The sequence below is a fragment of the Sorex araneus genome, chromosome 10 (assembly GCF_027595985.1).
Source record: "Sorex araneus isolate mSorAra2 chromosome 10, mSorAra2.pri, whole genome shotgun sequence".
NCBI classification, from domain to species: domain Eukaryota; kingdom Metazoa; phylum Chordata; class Mammalia; order Eulipotyphla; family Soricidae; genus Sorex; species Sorex araneus.
Genome location: NC_073311.1, coordinates 47,383,805 through 47,410,216, shown reverse-complemented (window position 1 = coordinate 47,410,216; position 26,412 = coordinate 47,383,805). Strand labels below are relative to the sequence as shown.

The following is a 26,412-nucleotide window of genomic DNA, read 5'->3' as shown; positions in this document are numbered from 1 at the left end:
CTTCATTGGAATTGGTGACAAATTTGTCCTTTTTATTAAGATTATAAACCTCTTGAGAACAGTGCCTTCAAAGTCTCTATGTATTATAGCCCTGAGATACTCCTTGACACATAGCAGATGCTCTGAAAATGTTTGCTGATTGAGAGAATGTAACCTAATGCCTTTAAAGTTGTCATAATCTGCAAAAGAAGCACTTTTAGAACAAATATAATCAAGACTATAACATTTCAGCCCCATACTACCAAAGGAGGCTTAAAAAATGGAGGCTGGGTGCAGAACTAGGAGTACAATGTGACGTAAAACACCAAGAAACAGACCAAAAAAACGGACACTGACTACCTTGAAACAATTTTTAAAGTTTTCAAATTGAATTAGTGCAAACAATACATAGTTGAGCAATAGAAGAATGAAAAATGTATTTACGGTATTTTATTAAATTGCTATTACAAAACAAGACCACGCTGAGAAAAACCTCAGAAGTAGAAGTAAACATTTAGGTAAAAGTCAAATAAACCACATGTTACAAGATATTAAACATTCTAAATAAACAGTTTCCTAAATCCAGATTTGAGATGTCGAGATTTACTGTGACTTAAAAAAAAAGAGAGAGAAATGCCCTTCATTTCCAATGCATGAAAAATGATGTTTGCAGTTTCCCTGCTGGCAATTGCAGTACCATAGAGTATTTAAGAAGACCGTTTGGATTCCATTTTATTGACAAAAATATATATATATACCACTGGTCTTCCTGTTAACTCTACAGTTGGCCTCAGAAAGTGACTAAAAAAAAAAAAAGCATGCAGCATACTACTTTTTCCTGTTGCCCCACCCAACAGCCCAGGCTCCACTTAAAAATTCCAACTAAAGAGAAAATAGAAATAAAAGTCATAAGCACCTTAGGGTTTCTAAGCGTGGGAAGACGTGCAGAATGGAAATACAAAGTTTGGGGGAGGGTGGAGGGTAAGGGGCCCGGAGGGATGGATCTAAGATCCGAGATGTGATCTGTGGTACAATTCCACTTACAACCTTGCTTACAAGGACAGGATGGCTGTTTTATTATTGGTCATTTTGAAACAAACAAAAAAAATTGAAATACAGTTTCCTCAAATTTTGGCAGATTTCTTCCAAAATGTAGAGATTATAGGTATTTTATTCATACCGTCATTTTCTGGAACTAAGTCAAATAATTCGGTAGCACCGTGATAGGGAGAACAAGAGCCTGTGCCTTGTTATGCACTCTTTCCCAAACTGCCGTGAATCTTTAGAGACTGTAGAGTCTTCCTAGACAGCGAGTCTATCCAAAGTCTGGCCCTTTCCTTAATTTCAAAAGCGTGTCTTCCCAAGACAAGCAGATTTCTCTGCAGTCTCAGTGGAATTGATGCCAGCTTGGCCAAGGTGGGTCTAAATGCTCAAGAATGGCAAAGGCTGACGCCATTTGGGAAGGCATCTTGGTCACAGCGGGGTAAGAATTTAATCAGCACAAGCGCATCTGCTAAGTTAAAGGATTACAAAAAATTAAAATTCATCTGTTTCTTTTTCAGATGTGAACTTCGCTGAGAAGAGGGGTCCTCGGGGTCTTCATTTTACTGCTGCCTTCCCTTTTTTTTTTTTTGTCTAAACTCATTTAACCCATGCAGCATTATTTACCCCTCCCCTCCAAAAAATAGCCAACTCTTATATAAACCCTATTAACGGACTGAGAAATACAAGGATATTCACTAAGAAATGTGTACAAAAAAAATGTTTCTCTCAGAGAGCAGGTTAAGTTGCCAGAAACCAACCTCTGGAATAAAGTTTTTCAAAAAGATTTCTCTTTGCACTAAATTAGGCTTTTACCTAAAATTTATATATAGTAAAATATTTAATACATTTAAATTCTAAACACTGACAACTGGTATTACAAAATGTGACTTAGCACACATTTGTGGTAACTGAGGGCTTACTATGTAAGTTCCCATTATACAACAAAAATTAATTGCATATTTCAACAAAAGTATGTATACTTCACACAATTTATTCAGAATATCAACCTACCTGGTTATTCTCCCAACTTTTAACTCTTTAAAAAAAGCTGTTCCAAACCCTTAGCTTTCATAGTAACAGGTGAGAAAATACAATGCCTTTGGGGGTGAATGAATAAGCGACAGAAATGCTAAAGAATTCATTTACAAGTATCATATAGGTAACAATGCATTACAAATTGCTTTCTGTTCACTACGCTTCTTTTTTGCTTTTCTAACTTGAAGTGGTGCGCAGATAGGCTCTATACGCTGTGCATGTCTTCTGCGATGCTAATCTTACTGGATTACTCAGACTCAGGCTCACGCCACATCTTGGACAGGTCTCAGAATGTGCCGCACCTGTAATGCCACCAATGGAAACAGACTGAGAACTGGAATGCTGGATTTCCAATCTCTCAGCCAGAGTCAGTTCCGGTTCAGTTAGTAGGTGATGACGCATCTGGCTTCCCTGTGACTTCTTCCCCAAAGAGGAGCTTCCGGAGTATGTTGGCATAAAATGGTCCGTATACTTGCTTGTTGAGATTCACGATGTTTGCGTACTGAGAGCCAAGCCCTTCGAGCTCCTGCTGGATGATGGCAAGGCCTCCTGGCACCGGGGGCAGGGACTTTTGAGGACTTGGAAGACAGAGCAGGTCTTTCATGTACAGTTGGACCCGTTTATCTGTTGGGGGGAAGGAGAGATTGTTACCTGCCCCCCATTATCAAAGCATAATTAAAAGAAAATGAGACCAGTCATTAGAGTCATGAATTGCAATACTGCCAATGCTTTACCCCTCCCTCTATCATGTCCTTTACACGGGAGCTTTGCAGCTCCTCCCATCGAAGGCCAAAGTCTGGCTCCAACTGGGATGCTAGTTCTAAGTCAAGGTCGCAAGAATTGAGATTCTTCTGGATATACCCACCCACACCATGTGGACCAGCCTGGACCTCAGGACAAGTCGTCTCGAGCCCAGCTCTCCAGGATGCCTTCCTAGATCAATCTGTGGACAACTCACAAGCAGCTGAGAGCCTAGCCAAGACCAGTAGGTCTTAAGACCTAAACCACAGCTGACTGCAAGTGCATACGGGAGCCCAGCAAGACCAAAAAGAACCACCCACCTGCTCCCATAGCCCCGTGAGAAATACGATATGCTTAGGTTTCTATAGCTACGGAGTTTGCTGGTCAAAAAATGAGCATTTTGCAGGTGGGGCAGGGAGCATCTACAGAATGTCAATACATAAGATCATAATTTTAGTCCTCCACACTGAAGCTCCACTTATAAACCAGCATTGCCACCCTGGCCCACACTGGGGTTTCTAAAAAGAAAATCCACTTAAAGGCCAAGGGTTTCACACAGAAGTTCATGTTTATGACTATTTTTGGAAAAATCTAGAGAGCTGTTAAACTTAGGGACCCACATGAGCATGTGGCAAGAATGACCACATGCCCTGGTTTTCTGAGGACATTCAAGTTTACATTCACTGTCCTGGCAACGTTATAAAGAACACTCTCTGGGGCAGGGAAGTGGCTCCGTGGCAGAGCACGTGGCTGTCATGCATTGGGGCCTGGGTTTTAATCGCTGGCACACACAGAAATGTCCTTAGAGGATCAGCCCAACACTCAGCCAGCAAGCTAGAGGCACTGAGGAAGGTGCCGCCCCAACTGGCACTTTCACTCGCTGTCTCCCCATCCTTTCTGCTTCAAGGCAGCTACTCTTCGGGCCATTTCCAAAGATCATTCCAAGGCATGAAGCCCGGAGGCTGCAGTGGTTAGTACTGAACTAACAATGCTGGGTAGGGCCGCGCTGCTCCACGACTTTCTCAGGCTCTGGAAACCACGACCTCACACGTAAGGAAGTTCACTAAGAAAAATACACTCCATCAAATACTGACAGCTACGACAGTAAGGAGACTTTATCTCTGAACACTTTCCTTCAGAGTCACATGTTCCACGCACAGTTCCCAGTGTTCCTTATTCATGTCTTTGAATTGATTCCTATTAGAATTTCCCTCTGGGTCATCTCACCTCGGAAGAATGTTCCCTTCCAAGCCCAGCCTGAGCGCCTGCTCCCTGGGGCTCTCCCTAGAAAATGTGAGAGGATCACACCACCTTACTCTTACTAGAGAATCAATCTCTCTTCCTCCACGGTGAGGGCAGGCTTTCAGAGGCTAAAAGCTCCTTTTAAAAAATCTATATATCTGGTCTGGCAGGTGGCAGGCATACTCACCCATGCTGATGATTGAATGCAAGTGAGAAAGGGATGAAAAAGACCAACAAGTATCATCAGAAAGCTGAAGACCAGTTAAGCCAGGGGGAAATAAGGCTTAAAAGGCAATCAAAGATCACACAGGCTGGGCAAACCTGCAACTTGTCCACAAGAATAAATTACTCCTGTTATAAATCACTTGTACAATTCAAAATTACTTTTTAAAAAATGGAGATGGCTAGAAGCAAATTCTAAAGCAGGCAATCTGTACTGTCTACCTAATTTTGATATATATCTTAAATATTAGTTTAAAAGGACAACTGGTTTAAATACTAGTTTAAAAGGACAATTCTTGATGAATTATTGTTCTAAGGGCTAAAGCATAGTGGGAACCTATAATCCCTTTGTAAATAAATAGCATGTCACAGAGAAACAGCAGAAGGCAGGTGGGAACAGAGAGCAGGGGATGAAAATCATGACACTGGAACATTAGTATCAGAGAACTGCTCCACGTGCTTGATTCATTCTGACTCTTCTGCAGGCGGGAAATTAAGAGTCAGCTGTGTACTGAATCTCCCTTACGCTGGTTGTCTGTCTCTCAAGAGCCTTTCAGGTTTATTTGCACTACAGATACAGTCCAAATACTTCCCTGCAAGACTGCTTAAAGAATGGGATTCTTTTAAGACTGCTATTAGGCTGACAAGTGGTTCTGTCCCCTCTGTGTAAAAGCCAGGTGTTCGATCAAGACTTTAAGTGACAGAAGCGTTTGTCCACCTACAAAAAGCTAAACCAAGTCTTTGCCAAAGGCGTGCCTTTGGCTTCCAGAATAGAAGATGCACAAGTGAGTCACTTGAGTTGCTAGGCAACAATACTTTAAAAGAAGTTTAAAAATGCTTTCGATTTAAAGAGGTTTAAAAATGCTTGCAAAAGAACAAGCTTTTAGACTAGAGAAGGCTGGGTTGGAAAAAGGCTTATTTACCAGGTTTATAGGTTGTCTGGCTCTTAAAGTCATTTTTTAAAGGGCATCTTCCAAGCGGGGCATCTCCTGGTCCCCCAGTTCCCCTTTCCCGCTGACACTCCAAGTACTTCCCTTATCTTAAAGAAGGCCCCAGAGAGCACCCAGGTACTCTGACTACTTTGCCAACAAGCAAGAGATCAAAGTGATGGGAATGTCTTAGGCGGGTTCTTTTTTTTTTTTAGTTTGTTTTTTGGTTTGGTTTTGGTTTCTTGGTCACACCTGACAATGCTTAGGACTGACTACTCATGGCTCTGAGCTCAGAGATCACGCCTGGTGGGCTCAAGGGACCGTTTGCAGTGCCAGAAACTGAACCTGGGTTGGCTGCAGGCAAGGCAAACACCCAATCCTGCTGTGCTCTCTCTTGGGCCCAAGAAAGAATCCGAGTTCTACTGAGACAAGCACCAGGACTCAAGACACACAAGCAACCCCGAGTCCAATGCACAGTCTCTGACAGAGCCGCCCAGCTGACTCCAGAACTCAAAAGGAAGGGGAAAAGAAGATTCTGGTGTTGTCAAGTCCCTGGAATTAGGGCTGGCTACACAGACTGACTGTAATGATGGTGTTCAAATGAATACAGGCAGTTAAGACCTTCTCAAAGGCTTTTCCCCAGGACCCTCACAGTGATCTTCTGGGACATGCTCTTTTCATGGAAGACCCCAGGGAGTGGGAGCACAGATCTGTTCACATCGTTCTCACTGATCTTCCCTCAGCCAAAGCAAGTCCCGTGAGTTCAGCACGAACGATGGGGACATATCTGCTCACACGGAGGGTACTGCGAAGTGACTCGGCAAAGACTGGGCTGGACGCGGCTATGGTGGAAAGCGAAGGACTGGAGCCCACCTTCTCGGTGCCAGTCAGAGACTTTTGAACGTGAGACCACCCAGTCAATGAGAGGTTCATTCAACAGATGTATTTGAGCACCAGATTTTGGCAGGCAGAGATTAGAAGTCGAAAGACTTGAGAAGTTAATGCAACCACACAGGTGCACGGCAACAGGTGTCTGGGCTTACCGTAGCAAAGGCAGCGGAGTTAAGAGCGGAGGCGAGTTGGGAAGGTGGATGAACAGGGCTAGTAAGTGGTGATTGGGAACAAACAGGACCGAGAGGAAAAGCAAGAAGACAAACCTAAAGTGGTTTCTGAAGCCTCTGATTTGGGTCAGCAGCAGCTCTGGGTGGTGTTGGTCAATTCAAGGAATAAGCCAGTTTGAAATGCAGGTGAAAATCAGAATGCTGTATGTGACAGAAGCCCCCACTTTTGGTAAATGTGATGCTGACCCGGAGCAGCCAGGCAGAGATGCCTGTAAGCTGAAGAGTCCGACAGCATCTGGAAAAAGGCCAGATCCGAGTCTACAGAGCCCTGGACCACCCAGATGAAGAAATAGTTGGAATTCTCAAGGCAGTGAGCGTAACAAAATGGGGCCTAACTTTGTAAGAAAGGATATAGATAAAGGGAAGGCAAGGGGTAATGATCCTACCCCGTTTTTTCAAAAGCAGGATCCCAGCAGTAGAACCCTGACCTGGCATGTGTGAGGATCTGGGTTGTACCCCTGGCACATGCCTACACACACCCCAACTCTGGGTCAATAACATATAGAAAGCAAATGTCTCAGTATAATTATCTTAAATAGACCTTGTCCGTATTAAAAGACTTTGTACTAAAAAATTAAAGAGAGAGAGGGGCTGGAGCAATAGCACAGCAGGTAGGGTGTTTGCCTTGTACGCAGCCAACCTGGGTTCGATTCCCAGCATCCCATATGGTCCCCCAGCACCGCCAGGAGTAATTCCTGAATGTAGAGCCAGGAGTAACCCCTGTGCATCGCTCGGTGTGACCCAAAAAGAAAAAAAGAGAGAGAGAGACAGAGAGAGAAGAAAGAGAAGAAAAGTGTCTGCCATAGAGGTGGGGGGTGAGAACTGGAACCACTGGTTTTGGGAAATGTACACTGCTGGAGGGATGGGTGCTGGGACATTATATGACTGAAATCTAATCATGGAATACTTTATAACTGTGTATACCACTGTGATTCGATTAAAAAAAACATTTTTTTTAATTTACCCACCATCCCCCAAAATGAGACCACCTGGTAAGAAGCCCTACTCAGCACAGTCATGTGACCACAAGAAGGGCGACTCAACTGCCTCAGTTTCCACCCACATTTGTTAAATGCCAACAACAGGCCCACACGGTACAGCTCATAGCAGTGGTGTCCTATCCTGACGAGGCCGCCATGGCAGTCACCGGGGGCTCTAGGGAGAGGCATGTGGCCCAGGCTGTCGTCAGGCTGGCGTCTTCCCCTGTAGACCATCACAGGCTGGGGGGCAGACTCTGCCAGCAGGGAAGGTCCTGCATGAGTCCAGCCCCAGGCTGCTGCTCTTATGCCAGGCTGGTGACTTAGCAACCGTCACCTCTAACACAAACAGGCTTTTTTTCCTGGGCCCAGGGTTGAAGCCTGGCGCTATTAAGGGGCCAGCGTGGCCATGATCCCGTGCATTCCATCACCACAGGGCTAAGGCCGAGACACACCGTTGGAGAGCCTCCGTTAATAAGCAATGTGTCCTCGGCTGTGAGTGTGCACCCGAAGACGTGTGGATTCACCCTCGAATGACGGGACGGTCTCTTAGGACACTGCTTTACACCCGGGCAGCAGCCGTTCGCCCTCGGTGGCCACAGCACCTGGGTGTTCGGAGGAAACATGTCCCCTGCTGTGCCAGGTTCCAGGCACTGAACACACACCCTGGGCTTGAGTTCCTTGGCTCCCCGTCACCACGACTGATTCTCAAGTGGGTATGTCCTAGGCAGGCCACTGACACCCGAGGAGACAGCATTGCGGGTCGCTGTCTGCACGGAAAGGGAGATGTGCCTGTTTTCCACCTGCGAACACTGGGTAGACACAGGCCGGAGCGGAAAGGCCTGTGGAGCAGTAGAGACAGCCAGCCCCGAGGAAGGACATGCTGACAGACAGACAGACAGCGGAAACACGCCCGTGGCAAAGTCTGGTGAAGCTGTACCGAAGCCAGCCCTACTGGCTCTCTTGAGAAGACACAATTCCGTTATGCTTGATCTAGTCCAGAAACATAACATTCTTTTCCTACCAGAGGGACTAGAAAACATCCCGACAGACACCATCTGTTTTCCCAACCCAGCAACACCACTTGACACCTGACCCTTTCCTGGTAATCTGGTGCAAAGAAACCCAACTTTTGACCTCCAAGTACTGTGACCTTTTGAATCTTTGTCTCTCTGTGCCTAGTCAAGGAAGAGACATCAGTTTGTCTAAACTAACTCTGGGCGGGGCTAGATTTTTCTTTTTCTGTGAGCCCACAGTCAGCTGGTTTGAATTGTATGACCAAGGCTTTAAAAATAACAGGCAGCATTATGTTGTTTCGTTCAGAAAGACACACTGGCTGGAGTGGCCCCGAGCCCCCACCTCCCCTACACTGTCATACCACCTGATGCAGTAAATCCCGAACCTTTGAAAATATCAGTGTTTTCTTTTTATTTCCAGTACTCATGCTCCAAGAGAACTTAGGCAGTCTTTTTGACTCAAGTTTGACTGCCACATGATATTAATCAAATTCAGAAAGTTCAAACTACTTGGATGTGAAACAAAAGCCAATCGGAACGGGGAGACTCACCAATCAATGTCCGGATGGGGTTGCCTTCCTCTTCGATACTTGAAAACTGGCCCACCAGATTAGCTTGAATTTCAGCATTTAAAGTAGGCAGGCCTCTCTCGGTGAGGGTCTTATTAACCTCAGCGCACGTCTGGACACCGATGGAATTCAAGACTTCCTTCAGGTTAAAGGTCCTAACGAAACAAAAATCAAAATCCCACCATGGAGAGTGTTTCTGTTCACCAGTTTTTGTGTTTTTAAATAAGAGATGCTGGGCTGGAGAGATAATACAGTGGGGAGGTCATTTGCCTTGCCCGCAGCTGACCAGGTTTGATTCGGCCCCCGATATGGTGGGTCCCCTGAGCCCATCAGGAGTGACTCCTGAGCACAGAGCCAGGAATAAGCCCTGAGTACTGTCAAATGTGTCCCCAAGCCCAAAATAAGCAAGTAAGATACACTAACTTACTTCAAATAAATGCTGATTTCCTTTTCTACAGACGACATGTGCATCTATTAGAATGAACTTAGGAGTAGCTCATTAAATTTTAAGTAGCAAATTTTTAAACAAATTAAAACCACTTGATACGATATGTTGTACTTAAATAGGAAAGCAGGAAAGCACAGACAGGAATATGATCCTGATGATCAGTCTGTAACCCCATGTTCATGAAGGGCTTTCAGAAAGGGAAAGTCCCCATTTAGTCTTTAAAAGGATATCCCTTTGAAGACCCTGCCATAGTGGCAGTGTGGGGTGGGGGCAGACAGGACTGGGGAGGGTGGGAGGGATGTTGGGTTTACTGGTGGTGGAGAATGGGCACTGGTGAAGGGATGGGTTATTGAACTTTGTATGGGGGAAACATGAGCACAAAAATGTATAAATCTGTAACTGTACCCTCACGTTGACTCTCTAATTAAAAATAAACTAATAAAAAACATACAAAAAAAAGGATATCCCTTTGATTTGAATACACCAACTAAATATATATATATTAATGTGTTTCTAAAATGAGATTAAATAATTACCCATTCCTAGGTAGTAAACATATAACATGAATTAAAAACAAGGAATTTGTTTTTAATTTTATTATTAAAATAATTTTAATAATAAATAAAATTATTTATTTATTATTTACTTTCTATTATTTACTTTATTTATTTAATTATTTATTTATTATTTACTTTCTATTATTAAATTCACAGAGCTAATCAATAATCCCAAATAATTCCAAATAATCCCAAATAAAGTCCAGAAAACTATAAAGGGCAGGGCTGCTTGCTCAGTAAGAAAGAAGAGGTAACTGGAAAAAAAAAGCATCGGTCAGGTCCACACTACTGGGGAATGATGACTGAGAAGTGCATCTCACCATCCAGAAAGGATCTTAAAGACAGTTCTGTGCAAAATGGAAATTAAAGAGAAAAGAGCATGGTAGTAGGAGACAGTGTTGTGAAGAAATTAGGGGATATCCTGTGTCACTGTGTGACCTAGGTTCAAATCTTGGCTCTGCCTCTAAACTCACTGATTTATTCTTAGCATGTTGTCAGAAAGGAAATAAATACCTGACAAGAAGAAAATACTGAAAACTGTTTCCCACTATCTCTTATGACAAGAAGAATTAAGTTCTTCTTGTTCTGCCTTGACTAAATTTTGTAATCAGTCTACACTGGACCTGCCCTTGGGGTTCCAGCACGTGCACCCAAGGTAGACTGATGATGGCAACTTGTTCACCTCCTGGCTTTCTATCCACTGCCTTGCTTTCTTCTACTTTTAATCTGAGAGTTGTTTTTTTCTTTTTGGGTCACACCCGGCAATGCACAGGGGTTACTCCTGGCTCACGCACTCAAGAATTACTCCTGGCAGTGCCCAGGGGACCATATGGGATGCTGGGAATCGAACCCGGGTAGGCCGCGTGCAAGGCAAACGCCCTACCTGCTGTGCTATTTCTCCAGCCCCCATTATGAAGGAAAAATTTCATTTTTAGCACATCCCAAGGTACATTAAAGATGTCACAACTCTTGTTAATTTCCAAATGGCATCGTCCAACCCAACTGACCACTCGGGATTATCTGCCTTTTCACAGTGTGAGCGGTACTGCCCCGTCCACAGTGCGGGGGACTTGAAAATTGACCACATTCATGTGCTAGCACCAACCCGGGAGAAGAGTCAAGAAAACAATAAAGCCACCACAGAGGATGATTTTACAATAAAACAGTCACTGAAAACTAATGCTAGCCACGTGCTGACTGCGTGCCAGCTCTAAGTGCTTCACACAAACCCTCTGAAAGTTCTCACAACTCCAGCTGGAACAACGATTCCCCCTTTCTTGTCAGTCAGGGAGAGAGGAACACACAGGAACACACAGAGCAGTGGCAGGTCTGGGACTGAAACTTTGACAGATCCGAATGTCTGTTCTTTTAGCAAGCAGTTCATCCCTCAGGAAACTGGGGGTTCCCTAAAAACTTCATCAGAGAATGTTTCTGGAAAGTAATCGTTCACCAACGTGAGGAGACGTTGAGGAAAGACGAGATGCAGAAGCAGAGAGGGTTGCTTTCATTTTAGGTCTGAGGGCCGAAGGGTGGCACAACCATTTCGTCAGGGTAGCAGCAAAGACTAGGAGAGGCCGGGCCTTTGAACGGTCAGACCTTGGGATGCCCGTTTCTTGCCATGAAGCCAGGAGCAAATCCTGGTTTCTCTCTGAGCTTCAGTCCGAAATAAGAACTTTGGATTCTGTGATCATTCAGGCCCCTTCTGGAGCCTATGACCATGTGGCTATGACTCTACCTGGTCATTTATGTGCTGTGTAATGGACAGAGATTTGGGGGAGAGAAAGAGGATTTCTCTGCATGAGGGAAATAAAAGGTACACGTCCCTGGAAATACATGAACGGAAAGCCAGCCAGAGCGGACCCACAGGTGACCCACAGAAGCATCTAGTCTCTGAGTGAGATCAGGACTTTTCTGGCTTGCAAAGGATTCCGAGCATGAAGATCTAAATGCAAATGGGGGCTGGAGCGATAGCACAGCGGGTAGGGTGTTTGCCTTGCACACGGCCGACCCGGGTTCGAGTCCCAGCATCCCATATGGTCCCCTAAGCACCGCCAGGGGTGATTCCTGAGTGCAGAGCTAGGAGTGACCCCTGTGCATCGCCAGGTGTGACCCAAAAACCAAAAAAAAAAGATCTAAATGCAAAATCAAACTGGGATTTAGCATTCAGTGATGTCATGACACTGAGAATGAGTTTTGTGGAAAACAAAACAAAACAAAACAAAACAAAAACACCAAAAACCTTCACCAGACCTATGTCAACGTCTGTGAAGGATGTAAATGGCATTATTTCAAAAGGCTTCAATAAGAGGTGGGAGAAGGGGAGTTGGTAAGCCACTCATTACAGAACAATGAAGGAGTCAGGTAAACCTGGTCATTGAGAAAGCTAGAGCATCTGGACACCTGGCTTGGGGACCTTCTGTGTTCTGTGTTCACAGCACAAAGACAACCTCTTGCGTCCACACCCAGCCTAAGTGAAAATACCACACTCAGCCAGGCATAGAGCACGAAGAAGACCCTTTCCTGACACTCAGCCTTCAGAGATACTAAAAGAAACTCTAGGAAAGAAAGTGTAAGGCAAGCGTCTCTAAAGCTCAGTCCTGAATAACATGATCAGATGTCCAAGGTGATCCCTGTTCTCTGCCTTACTGTTGCAGGGGGGATTCGGGGGGGGGGGGGCACAGAAACACGGGGAACTTGGGAACTTACTTCTTGCTCATGCCTTCAAGCAGAACGGCTGAAATCCTTTTTAACCTGTTGGCAAGCTCGGGCTGGCCTTCTATAACAGCACCCACCATGTTCTTGATAATCAGGGCCAAACAGGCAATCATCTTCAATTGATTCAGCTTTTCCGCCAGTTCCTGAAGACGGCCTTCATCTGTTATGAGTGTCTAGAGTGTTTATTTAAAAACAGACAGGGAAAGAAAAGTTCAAAACCATGAAAGTTGTAAAAATCAGCAATGTTACATCCCAAATTCTCATTTTTATCAGGTTTCAGTAAAGTCATGAAAGTTACATGCAGCAGAGAGTGCAGCTGACTCACAGTAAGAACGAGAGAATTAAAATGCTGGAAAACAGGAGTGAGGGAAAAAAAGTCACTCACCTCTGGAAATACCTTTTTCTGGTAATCCCACTGTAACAGTTTCAAGTAACTTTTATTTAGCACCAATGTAGGGCTCAGGCTTGCTTTGGAAGTACCTTCAGCTCCAGGAGTTCCAGTGGTCTCAGAAAGAGAACCTAATTCTTCCTCTAGAGATTCTTTTATCCATTCTGTAGTTTGTTTAAGAGCACCTGAAAGGAAAAAGGCCACATAACTGTCCTCTGGCTCACGGATCCCTTTGTTGGTGAGTATTCCATTAGGTACTGGGCAGGAATGGTAAGACATGCCAAAGCTTATAACCAAGATGGTTGAGGGGGGAGAGAGACTTGTAAACTAACAATTATAGTGGGACAGATACCAGGGAGAGGGAAGGGAGCAGAGCTTGTCGGGAGATAGAACCGTAGACGCTGAGCCTTGTATGAGACGCTGGAGATGCAAAGCAGACAGAGGAAAGGACTGTCATTCCAGGCAGAGAAGACAGTACAACGAAAGAAGCTGGGAGAGTTATTCGAGTTTGGTAACTGAAATCTCCAGGCTCGCAGAGAGTCGGGAATGGACGCCCTCCCCCCATCTCCCTGTGCTTCTGGGAGCCTGGCAGTCATGCCCGCAAACTGCCTCTGGGCACCGTAGAAGCTCATTACTGGCCATAATCCAGAGACTCACAAAGAAATGTTGGAAGAGAGCAACACACTGCGGAGATGCCTCCAGACCCCAAAATCACCATTCAGTTAAAAATTTAACTCCAGTTCTATCACCCAACTTAGAATTCCTGGAGCGTGTGGCTGTGAATGATATCTCAAACTTTATGCCACTGATGTACCAAGAATAGCACACCACATTTGATGGGGTGTAAAGTGCAAGGCCACTGATCTTGATCAAATATATACATACAGATAGAAATAGGTATTAGCACACAAGGCTCAACCTATAACAAGATGTTAGTGATCTCTTATTCAGGGGTTTAATGGCTCCAAGGTGAAATACAACAATTTTCATGGGGGGGGAGTGTTTGGGAAAACTCAAAATGGTGGTGGTGTAATGGTGGATAGATTGGTGTTGGAATACTGAAAGTAATAAATTACTGTGAACAACTTTATAAAAATAAAATTAAAAAAAGAAAAAAAAAACTGGGAGAGTCAGGCACATTCTAAACACGCCATGACATGGATGCATCCACCTCTTAGATCAAGTCTTGACCTCGGCACTAATGATTTTGTAGACAGAATCTTCCTTGTTGAGAGGGGAGAGGGTTGTTGTGTCCTGTCCACTCCTGTCCACACTGGACACGAGCAGCACTTCCCTCCCCATTTGTTGACAATCATATGTGCCCAGACACGGCTCCAGGGCCTTCCAGAGGTGCAAAGTCACCCCCAATTGTGGCGCCCTGGCTTAAGCCAATGACCCACATTTATTTAGTTTACAAGTTTATCCTCAAACCTTGAATAAAATGTCTTTTACACTGTGAACTAAACACATCTTACACCTTAAGAGTCTATTCCAGAAGGATTCAAGTTTGGAGACAAGACTTCTCTGAGGCTGCCTGCCTAGAGGTGAACTTCACCTGCTCTACCTGAGACCCAGCTCAAAAGTTTCCTGCCCGTCAAACTGCTTTCATATCCTTTTATATCCAACTTTAGATGGAATTAAAGATCTGGTAGGTTTTTAAGGTGGCAGTTGAACACCCGTAGACTGAACTGAGGTGCAGGTTTTTTTGTTTTTGCTTTTTTGGGTCATATCCAGCAACACACAGGGCTTACTCCTGGCTCTGCACTCAGGAATTACTCCTGGCAGTGCTCGGGGGACCATATGGGATGCTGGGAATCGAACCCAAGTTCGACTGAGTGCAAGGCAAATGCCCTCCCCACTATGCTATGGCTCCAGGCCCTAGGTACATAATTTATAAAAGAGCTAGAGACCAAAATAAAGAATGGTCACACGGCAACATCCTCAGACACTGGGCATTTGAACGGGCTGATTTATCAGTAGCTCCCTTTGCCCCCTAAAACAAAACCACCCTCAGACTCTCTTTACTTTATTTATCTTTAGCTGTGTCATTCTTGCTTTTTTCGAGCTTTTTTTTTTTAAAACAGAAATGTAAAAGATTTGTGTCTTTTATTTAAAAGATAGGGGAGAGATCGAGAGTAGATTTAAATAATCATGGACATAATTACAATTTGGTGGAAGTACTTATGCTGAAAGTTTAATTGGCTGCTTTTTTTTGGGGGGGGGCACACCTGGCTATGCTTAGGGGTCACTCACAGCTCTGCACTCAGGGATCACTCCTGGTGGTACTCTGGGAACCTTATGGGATTCCGGAAATCGAACCCTGGTCAGCCATGTGTGAGGCCGGCACCTGATCCACTCTACTATCTCTCGGACCCTGCAAGTTTAATTATTTAGAGCTCATACATTAAAAAGCTGATACATTTAAAATGATATCAAAGACAAGTCATACAGATGCAATTAAAAATGCAAATTAAGAATTTTTGGAAAACACCTGTCCCTGTTATCTTAAAGATAATTACATGAAATACAGTTCATTAAAACATTTGCTCGGCTGTGACATTACATAAACCTGACCTCCCTGTGTATCTTCCTACCTGTGGGGGGGCTACAGCAATAGTCGAGAGGGCAGGGTGTAACCTGCATGGCGCCTGCCCAGGCTAGGTCTCCAGCACCCCATCTGGTCTCCTGAGCACAGAGCCAGGAGTGAGCCCTGAAGCACTGCCAGGTGTGATCCAAACACGAAACAAAGAATGACTCGTGGGGCCAATCAAATGGCCCCAAAGAGCGAAAATGGCAGAGCAGAGCACGTTCCTAGCGTGAGCCAGGCTCTGAGTTCAATCTCTGGCAACCTGCTGCTGCCCCACCTCCTTGGCACTACTGGGTATGGCTACGATTTACTGCAATTTGCCTCCCTTCTTGCCCAACAGGGAGGGACCTATCTATCACTCTGTCCGGGGTAATCTGATTGATTGATAGATCTCATGTGGTTACTTTGCTGATGCTTTGTCAAGGAACTCGGATCACTACCTAAGGCTTTTTTTGGGGGGCTGGGGGAGGTGTATTTTAAGCAAGAGAAAACCTTATCTTAAGCAAAAATAAAATTGCTGGGGCCAGAGAGATAGCACAGCAGGTAGGGTCCTTATCTTGCATGGGCTGACCAGGATTGGATCCCCAGCATTCCAAATGGTCTCCTGAGCACTGCCAGGAGTGACTCCTGAGCACAGAGCCAGGAGTAAACCCTGAGCACTGCTGTGTGTGGCCCAAAAACAGACCCCTACCCAACCTCCCAAAAAACTATTTTTAAAGATAGTTCAGAAACTCAGGGTATTTCTCTATATTAATTTTCTAATAATCCCTTTACAATGTCACATATACACCAGATTCCAATCAATTTTTGTCCTTCTCTATGACAATGGGAAGCTCTTACTTTGATGTTAAACCCCAGTGGCCGACTTGGCAGGGTGACTTGAGGATATCATTAACAAACGACAAATAAACTGCTTCCTGGGCTGTATTTATCTGGAAACATACTTAGAAGAGAGAAATAATGACCCCATATGCCCATATGGATTTATGCTATTTTTAAATCTCTGAAAAAATCCCAGTCAATGTGAAAGACCCAAATAAATTAATCATAGGTCACTAAGCCTGGCTTTTATGGTGAGAGACAATCACTTGAAATGAACAAACTTGTAATTCAACTTTATACATGAATACAGATGCCAAGACAGCTTGCTTCCAAACACGGGGAAGTTTGCACACATGTCTATGTCTGCGTATGCACAGACAAGCGAATGCCGCCAACCACCAGGCCTTGGAAGACACCGCAAAGAACACAGTTTCCGTGGTCGTTCAGGTTTCAGATTCCGATTCTATCTCAGGCGCTAATTCCTTTAACCCTTCTCTCTACAATATAACCCTGGAGCACAGAAATTTGTTGTGGAAGGATCCTTAAATGTCATCTACCCTCATAGGCCACCCCAGCCCCAAAATCCCCGAGAGGTGGGCATCTACCTCCGCGACAGGAAGTGTTTGCACAGCAGGTGAAGGTACAGTCCACTGCTTTGGGGCAAAGACATGTCTGCGTCATCTAGGCTTTACCTCTCAATAGCAATCGTCTAAATACCTCAACCTCAGTTTCCCGACTTGTCGACAGTAGCTGATAACAGAACCAGCCCCCTGGGGCTACCACGAGGCTTCTACGAGCTGGTAAATATAGTGTTTGGCCGTAACAAGTGCTTAGCCAGCACTACCATTAAAAAAGAGGGGCCAGTTCCAAAGCTAAATCAGTTCCAGTTGCTAGGAAGCAAGCTGGTTGTCTGCGCTTCCTCCCACAGATCCGAGTCTGCTCAGGAGAAGCCGAACTAGAGTCCCTGAGGTGGTATCACCAAGGACAGCAGGGCTCCTGGCTCACCGGAGGCCCCCTGTTCCCAAGCAGAGTGTGTCCATCTTCACGGATGGTTCCTCAGGTGACCCTCCTGGGCCAGAGCCAACCCTCCTGGACAAGCAAGCTGCGCAAACCCCTCTGAAGGTGGCACTTCTTTCATCACACAGACTCTCGGGATAAGAAGAAACTTCAGTTCAGGAGAAGCAGGGTGAGGGCGGGTCATTAAAGTACCAAGATTTGCCAGTGAGGGAACCAGAGTTGACTCTGGCCCAAACTGTGTGACACCTGGCGTCTCCAGTTCCTTGACTCTACAGCAAAGGTCTAACAGGACCCATTATTCTGAAAAACTGTGAGGATGCAAGGAGGCGCTACCTTCCTCTGCTCACAGCCTGTCTTGAGTCCCTTCCCGTTCCATTTCAGTGCCCACCAACCCGCTGAAACTGCTCTCGGTGAGGTTACCAAGGATTCCCATGCTGTCATTTCCCCGTGGCCTAGCCAACGGAAGGTTTTCCATCACACAACCACACTGAGGGACCCACAATGCCCCTCAGTTTTCACTTGCATGCAGTCATTCCCAATGACCCACGGAGGGTTTCCAACCATGCACCCACATTTAGAGGACCCTTCATTCCCCCCAGTTTCCAACAAGGCCCCAGGAGGCCTTCCTTTGCCGACCTCTCGGCCTCGCGTCTCTCTCCCGTCCCTTGCCTACTCTACTCTGGCTGGGCCGCCCACCTGTCTGCCCAACTTCACAAGCCAGGTTGTGCTTCCGGGTCAGAGCACTTGTCAGAGCTCACATATGTATGAACTGTGTTCAAATATTACTTTCTGAAGAGGCCTTCTCAGTCCAGCTCATCTAGGAGACACCCCTGCCGTCACCCCAGCCCCTTTGCTGGTGGTCCCTTTATCCTAAAGCTTCTTCTTTGTTTTATTTGAAGGCTACACCCAGCAGTGCTTGGCAGGCTCCTGGCTCTGAGCTCAAGGATGCCCCTGGCGATGCTCCAGGGACCATCGTGGGTGCCACAGATGGAACCCAGGTTGGCCACGTGAAAGGCAAACGCCCTACCTGCTGTACCGCTGCTCTGACCCCTACCGGAATGCTTCTTCAGAGCCACTAAGAATATATCTGACATGGCCTCATTTTGCTGGCTTGTCCTGCCTACCTGAACAGCAGCTCGCGGGGGGGTCGCCTCTCGATTCTGTTTTGCTCAGTGCACTATGCACACGGAACCGTATGTGGCGCTGGGGAGCGAACTCGGGTCAGCCAAGTGCAAGACAAGCTCCTACCCACTGTATCCTCAATTAATGCTTTTGTAAAATTCATGAACAAATGAACAGTGCTTGCTATAGCTCCAGGGACACAGTAAGGAACGATAAGCATGTGAAATCAGTTTTAGAAGTGAAATAGTGTTTACAGGAACGGCCAATAAAAAGCTTTAGTGACACTCCTTAAGGTATAAAAATTAAAATCGCCTGTTTTGCCTGGTCATGGATATTACTTCTGTAGCACTGTCGTCCGTTGTTTATCGATTTGCTCGCGCAGGCACCAGTAATGTTTCCATTGTGAGATCTGTTACTGTTTTTGGCATATCGAATACGCCATGGGTAGCTTGACAGGCTCTGCCATGCGGGCAGGATACTCTCAGTAGCTTGCCGGGCTCTCCGAGAGGGACGAAACAATTGAACCCGGGTCGGCCGCATGCAAGGCAAATGCCCTACCACTGTGTTACTAGTTCTTCTACTACATATATATTTTTATACACCACAAATGAATGCAGTCATTCTGTATCTGTCTCTCTCCTTCTGCCTCATTTCACTTAGTATGATGCTCTCCCTTACAGTATAAATACATATTGTATGTACTTACCTGGAGTTTCTTCTAAAATTTCCTGGAACTTGTTTCTCTCATAATCCACCAACTGGTGTTGAAGAATTGGTCTGATACTTCTAATAGCAAAATTGACCATGTCCATCCTCATAAGGTCCAGGACGTGAAATATTTGTCTAAAATGTTTAGGGTTAAAGCAAGAGAACCGAGAAATTAAGTCGAAATTAGTTCACGTTTACCTATTTGACAGGCTATAAAAATCAGCATCCTCAGAAATGGTTTTGAGATTCTAATGGCCACCTGATAAGGTTATTTTTCAGAGAAGGCACTGCTTGTACCTCCCAAATCGGCCTCCTGAATCCCCAGAGTGTTTATTCTCCAAGTATAAAATTAAGGTGCAATTATTACTTCAATCAAAATATAAATTAAAAGACTTAGAAGCCTTTCTAAATCCCTGATCCGCCTGCCTCCCTCCCTCCAACCGTGCTTGCTGGAGCTGCTATTAATTGCCACCACTTCCTCTTCCATAGCCTTTAGCACAACGGTAATTCCAAGTGTAAGATCTACCCCTTTAGAAGACCATCAACTCCCTGGGGTTCCTGTTATTCTCATCACGGGCTCCTGAAGGGCAGAACCTTGCCAACGCACAGCCTTGCCGGGTTCTATATATACCCTCCAAAGCAACTGCCGGACACACTGCTTATCTGGTTCCCTCCTCAGGGTCAGGGACTCCTTTGAAGGACCATTATTACGGCCAAAGTGCTCTACGGACAGTCAAGCAGTGGAAGTACTGACCTCAGCACCTCCACGATGTTGCCGGTGACCTTTAGCTCTTTAATGTCGTTGTCTCGAGTGGGGGCACACAGCTTTCCCATGGTACTGATGATGTAGTTGGCCAGCCCCTGGATGTCCACGGTGCTGTGCTCGGCCTGCTGCCTGATGAGGTCTGTGTCCAACACTTCCGAGATCTGGGTGCGAAGCCGGCCGCCACCGTGAGTCAGAAAAGAAAGAAGAATCTACATCGAAAAAGGAAAAACAAAAAACATTGGCAACACCGTTCTGAGTCCAAGTTGTCCTGTCTATTTTTCCTTTTCCAGAGGACTAAACTCTTTGTCCACATCCTGATGTGTGGACATAGGGGAAGTTTATGAAGACAGGTGGTAGGTGAGTATCTCGATCCTGAAAAGGAAACTACATCTGAATTAAAGCCCCCACTTGGGAAATTGTGATCTGAATGAAAAGCTCGTGAGAAATCAGCAGCACTGGAAAAACCTCCAAAAGTTTACAGATAAAAACATAGAAAAATAATAAGCAAAAAAATAATAATAATAAATTTTTTTAAAATGGGGCTGGAGCGATAGTACAGCGGGTAGGGCGTTTGCCTTGCATGCGGGCAACCTGGGTTTGATTCCCAGCATCCCATATGGTCCCCCTGAGCACCGCCAGGAGTAATTCCTGAGTGCATGAGCCAGGAGTGACCCCTGAGCATTGCGGGGTGTGACACAAGAAGCAAACAAAATAAAGAAAGAAAGAATAAGCTGCAGATGATGGCTCCCGAAGAATTCCCTAAAGAGAAGCAAATGGGCCGAGAGCTAGTGCGACACCCCTTGGCAGTGTCTATTAGTACCACCCTAGTTAGTATCATGTGCTGCGTTAATACAATGTATTATATTTCACATATAAAAGATTTATTACTGATCACGTGAGCAACCTTTATTAAGTATCCATGACACAGAAAACACTGTCCTTCTACACTAGCGAGGGCTGGGAGCGGAGTAGCAGTACAAATTGCTCTTCACGCTTCTAAATTACGTGGCCCCGGGCAAGGCTGGGAACTGGGTTCTTTAAAGAAAAGAGTTATCACTGTATCACTGCCATCCCACTGTTCACTGATTTACTCGAGTGGGTGCCAGTAACGTCTCCATTCATCCCAGCCCTGAGATTTTAGCAGCCTCTCCTACTCGTCCTTCCCAACAATTGGAGACTCAGCGTCAGGGGAATGAGACCTGTTATTGTTACTGTTTTTGGCATATCGAATACGCCACGGGGAGCTTGCCAGGCTCTGCCATGCGGGCGGGATACTCTCGGTCGCTTGCCAGGCTCTTTGAGAGGCATACAGATATATTTCCCTCTATGATTTTGCATCTAGTAATACTAAATAAATATAAATAAATAATACTAAAGCGGGTATTTTTTGTTTGTTTGTTTTTGGGCCACACCTGCAGTACTCAGGGGTTACTCCTGGCTCTGCATTCAGGAATCATTCCTAGCAGTGCTTGGGGGACTATAAAGGATGCCAGGGAGACCATATGGGATGCCAGGGATTAAACCCAGGTTAGATTCATGCAAGGCTGTACTATTGCTCTGACCTTGGAAAAGTGACTTGTATACATAAAGTTACTTGGAAAAGTAACTCGTATATATAAAGAAAAGAGTAAGAGAAATAACTATTTTACAGTGTTACAGTAAGGATTAACAAATAATCTTAGTATAGTCTGTGCTCTGTAAATAGGAGCTGAAACTACTAGAGACAGAGACAAAGACACAGAGAGACAGAGACACAGAGAAAAAGACAAGAGACAAAGTCATACAGAGACAGACAGACTCCTCCTTAGGTCTCTGGCCATCCTATGCTCTCACCAGCCACTCCTCTGCACCCCGTTTTTCTGACTGACCTCAGGTTTTTGTTTTTGTTTTTGTTTTTCACAAAAGAAACTCCTTTTTGGAGGCTGACAAAGTAGTAAGGCTGGGGTGGGGGTGGGGGGCGGGGGCAGGAACTAGCAGTGAGTAAAAACAACCTCCACTTGCCTCTCGGATTTCCTCAAAGAGCTTGATGGCGTGTTCGTACTCCGGAGGCTCAGCATTCAGTTCTGATTCCAGGAGGTCCCAGAAGGCCTGGTGGACAATGTGCTTCACTCGGCCAAACAAGCTGTAGACACGAATGCACAGGCAGTGTCAAAAAGGAACTCCCAGGGCGGCGAGAGAGTGCAGCAAAGGGCGCTTGTCTTGCACACAGCTGAGCTGGGTTTGATCCCCCTGTGGTCCTCCTCACCTGCCAGGAGGGGTGCCTCGGCACAGGACCAGGAAAAAGCCCCGGGGACGACCAGGTGTGGCCCCAAAACCATTAAGAAAAAAGAGAAAGAGAGAGAAAGAGAGAGAGAGAGACAGAGAGAGAGAGAGAGGGAGGGAAAGAAGGAAGGAGGGAGGGAGGGAGGGAGGGAGGGAGGGAGGGAGGAAGGAAGGAAGGAAGGAAGGAAGGAAGGAAGGAAGGAAGGAAGGAAGGAAGGAAGGAAGGAAGGAAGGAAGGAAGGAAGGAGAATTCATTGCTGGTGGGGATGTTGTCTGGTTCAACCCTTATGGGAAACAGCAGGGAGATTTCTCAGAAAAGTAAGAACAGAACTTCCATAGGATCCAGCAATTTCACTTCTTGGTATCTATCCCCGAGACACAAAAACATTTGTTCAAGAGGACATATGCATACCAACATTCATGGCAGCACTAGTACAAAAACTAGAATATAGAATCAAGCTAGGTGTCAAAGATGAATGCATAGATAATGAAGGCCTGGCATATATACAATGGAATACTGTGCAGCTGCAAGGAACAATCAACTCATGCAACTCATCGCAATTTGAATGGAACTAGAGGAGATCATGTTTAATAAGTCAGAAGAAGTACAAGGTCTCGTTTCTCTGTGGTGTACAGAGTAACATGACAAGGGAATGCAAGGCATCTGAGGCTCACAAACCCTTGGCCCTACGTTAAAGAAATCGGGACAGGGAAGGAGACAAATTAGAGGGGGAAGTAAGGTGTGGTGTTTGGAAGGTAACAGGCACAGGGATCAGGGAACATGGGCACAGTAGTGGGACAGAGGTGAGGTATAGGCAAGTCTTTAACCCACAGAGTGAACAACAGAGATCAAACTACAATAACCACACTTAAAAACGTGCCTGTTAAGGTGGCAGGACCGGCGCGTGGGTGGGAAGGAACCTGGGGACACTGGTAGAGGGACGCTGACACTGGTAGTGGGACTGGTGCTGGAACACTGTATGCCGAAACTATTATAAATAACTTTGTAAGTCAGTGTCTAAATTAAAAAAAAAAAAGAACTGTCTTCCTGATTATGAAATGAATATCCTCATTATAGAAAACTTTAAAAATACAGAAAACCCAAATCAAAATAGCCTGTAATCCCATTACTACTAACCTTTGAGGATATCTTCCTATTTTTCCCAGCACAGTTTTAACACAGTAAAGGCTATCCAGTGTGTATAAGAGTCCATACTTCTTTTAATAGTCTGTCCTAAGTGCTTCCCATGACCTTAAAATTGCTTATTTCCTATAGCTTTGAGGAAGTTCATAAAATTTGGTCTCATGAGGCCATACCACAATTTTTCCTAATACTTTTGTACACAGATTTTTCACTCTAAGTCTTGGGGACAAAACGGCAATGTTGCTCTTTCCTCAAGAGTGGAAATTTCATGGCACAGGAGGGAACAGCTTAGCCCTAAGGAGACAGACCACCGGAATGCCTGCCAACTCCGGCTTAGATGTCCCATTTAAAGTCAGCCAGACCAATCTGCTGAAACAGACACCGTCTGGAAGAGGTCCCCACAGGAAAGGCCACCTTGCTTCACCCCTCATGTCGGTGCCCTAAAATAGGTGCCCAGTCAAATTCATCGCTTCTGCACGCCTTACACTGTTTCCCAACTGCTGGTAGGAAAGTACACATTTCCCTGGACTGGAATTACTTCCGGGTCACTAACCCCCACTGGGTCACACTCCGGGTCCAGGCAGAGACCACAGCTGCCCCAGGCACCTGGCAGTTAGTGAGTGTCCAGTGCACGCAAGGTGAACAAACTGGTAATAGCTGACAGTGAAGCGTATACCCTCACACCTTTCCTTTGAAAGGTGGTAACAGCTAACATGTCACAATGCTGTGAGAAACTCAAAAGGAGATTCTGAGGAGTTAAAATTGTGTGCTAAGGCCAGAAGAGAGCACCAAGGGCCGAGTGGATACTGTGCAGGAGGAGGGCTGGGTTTGGTCTCTGGCACCAGATGATCCCAGGAGCACTACCTCCCAGAGGGACCGCCTCTGATCACCAGGCTGGGAAAGGTCCCTGAGGATCACTTGGTACGGATGCCCCCTAACTGCCCCCACACACCCCATTTATGTTAAACTTCAATTTTTTTTTCTTTATGTGCAAACAGCATATTCCACCCTGCTGGCTTTAAATGTTAAAATCTATTCTTGTCACTTAACTAGACTTATTCACCAAAAACGTTGTTGCAATGTGAGTCTCTTGGGCAACTCAAAGCAGAAAGGAAAACCTTGCTTCTGACCTTACGTGCCTCGCATACCTGGACTGAAGGGACTGGGTAGGAACGAGCTGGAAGAATTGTATAACTCGCTCAGGGATACCATCGTCATTTGCATTTTTGTAAAGACTGATGGTTGTTTCATTCTCCGGGGAAGTCGTTGCGGGTGGAGAGGAAAAGATCAGACAAGTCACCTCTGAACAGCTGAACCACGGAGAATCAAAACTCTGACACGACCAAGTCACTTTTGGAAGAAAGGAAGCAGCAACGAGATTCTACTGGCCCACCAAGATGAGAGCAGGCTGTGCTGGAGGCCGAGTTTCAGCCACTGGTACCCCCGGCACCCTGGCGGTGACCCGCTGGGCAGTGAGCAGGGTGGAGCCCTGAGCACCACTGTGTGTGGCCCCCCCAGAAGTGAAAAACCAAAACCCTGTGTTTTAAAAAGTAACAACCTAAGGGACAGAGAGTCACTACCGGGATGGAGGAGCTTACACGTCCTGCATGTAGTCGACTGCTGGCTCATCCCTGGACCATATATGGTCTCCCTGAGGACTGCCAGGAGTGACCCCAGACCACAGCTGGATGAAGCCCTCCCCCCAAAAAATTTTCGTTAAAAATTAATGATCACAAATAACATCCTCAAGAGCAATAGGTCCATGAGCTCCATTTTTCAAGATGGAAAACTATTACGTATGCCATTTTCTTGCTTTAAAACAAAGACCCTCTAGAAATTTCTACTCTTAACATTTGCTAGAGATAATGCCACCGGATTTATGGCACTGTGAGGATGAAGCCTCCCAGATGTTATCTAGGAGGCAGTTTTACTTCTAAAGATGATTGATCTATAGTAATGGCTTCAGGCTGCTTTGCTTCTCTTTCCCGGGGGATCTGGCGGTCACTGAATCCGGAGAGTGAAGGGAAAATGCGGGGCCTGGCTCCAACAAGAGGTGTTGTGGGGTCAAGATTAGCTGGGGTGTCCATACAGTTCTAATTCCTAGGTCCAGAGTTCTAAAAATTATGGGTAATAGGTACGCCAGAGTAATTTTTTAAAAGACATAAAAACATATGATTTAAAGAACTAAATCATACATATGAGAATTTGAGAGAGAGAGAGAGAGAGAGTGAGTGTGTAGCACCCCAGGTTACCTATTCTCAGGGACAGGAGTTTGTTTCACTTCAAAGTTCTCGTTCACAGCTATTTCATGAGCAAGAGTCAAGTCTAGTAGGTTCCTCGCCGCAGCCATCACCTCATCATAAGCTAGGACTCTGGGAGGGCTGGAGGCTGAAAGAAAAACAGAAAATAGTCAATGTTGTGGAGGAGAACTGTCACCCTATGAACTCTCCTGCTGCCGATGAGGGCTAAGTTATTTCAACAACTATTTATGAATTTTACAAGTACAAAGAGGTATACTCAAATAAGTGGCTTTCTTTGCTTAAAAAAAAAAAAGAGTTCACAATTTCAAAAGCTTCCTTTGACAGCTTAAGAGACATATTCAGATAGGCCTACTATAAGCCACTTTTCATCAACTCATCTCATTTTAGTATCTATCTATATGTACATTTATTATGCGTACCTAGGGAAAGCTGCTAAGTCTTTTGACAATGCAGAACTCATTCACTTAAGCAGGCTAAATAGAAAATAACTGATTTTTTTTTTAAAGGTATCCATTTCCAAAAGCCTGGGTAGCATAGCATAATACTCAGTTCACTTCTAAGTTTTACGGCTGGAAGTTGGAAGTTATCATTTTACCTCACTGAGGCACAGATCACCATCTCAGATAGCTGAATTAAGGTCATTAAATAAGGTAACTTAGAGAACACAGCAAAAACTCAATACACATAAAGAATTAATGTAAAAATAAATTTTATAAGCTAGAGAATCTACTCATGAGGAA

At 45.2% G+C, this 26,412-nt stretch overlaps 1 protein-coding gene across 1 annotated transcript in view; it reads right to left on the bottom strand.

Moving 5' to 3' along the window:
- Positions 1–344: 344 nt before the first annotated feature.
- TCP11L2 (t-complex 11 like 2) overlaps positions 345–26,412 on the bottom strand; it is a 38,983-nt gene continuing 12,915 nt past the window's right edge. Inside the window, exons 3-10 of the mRNA XM_055118513.1 lie at positions 25,664–25,799; positions 22,007–22,127; positions 19,994–20,214; positions 19,238–19,374; positions 12,981–13,168; positions 12,587–12,768; positions 8,858–9,030; positions 345–2,682 (exon numbers count right to left, since the gene is read on the bottom strand). Coding sequence (XP_054974488.1) covers positions 2,438–2,682; positions 8,858–9,030; positions 12,587–12,768; positions 12,981–13,168; positions 19,238–19,374; positions 19,994–20,214; positions 22,007–22,127; positions 25,664–25,799 — 1,403 coding nt within the window. The 3' untranslated portion in view covers positions 345–2,437. The remainder of the gene's footprint in view (positions 2,683–8,857; positions 9,031–12,586; positions 12,769–12,980; positions 13,169–19,237; positions 19,375–19,993; positions 20,215–22,006; positions 22,128–25,663; positions 25,800–26,412) is intronic.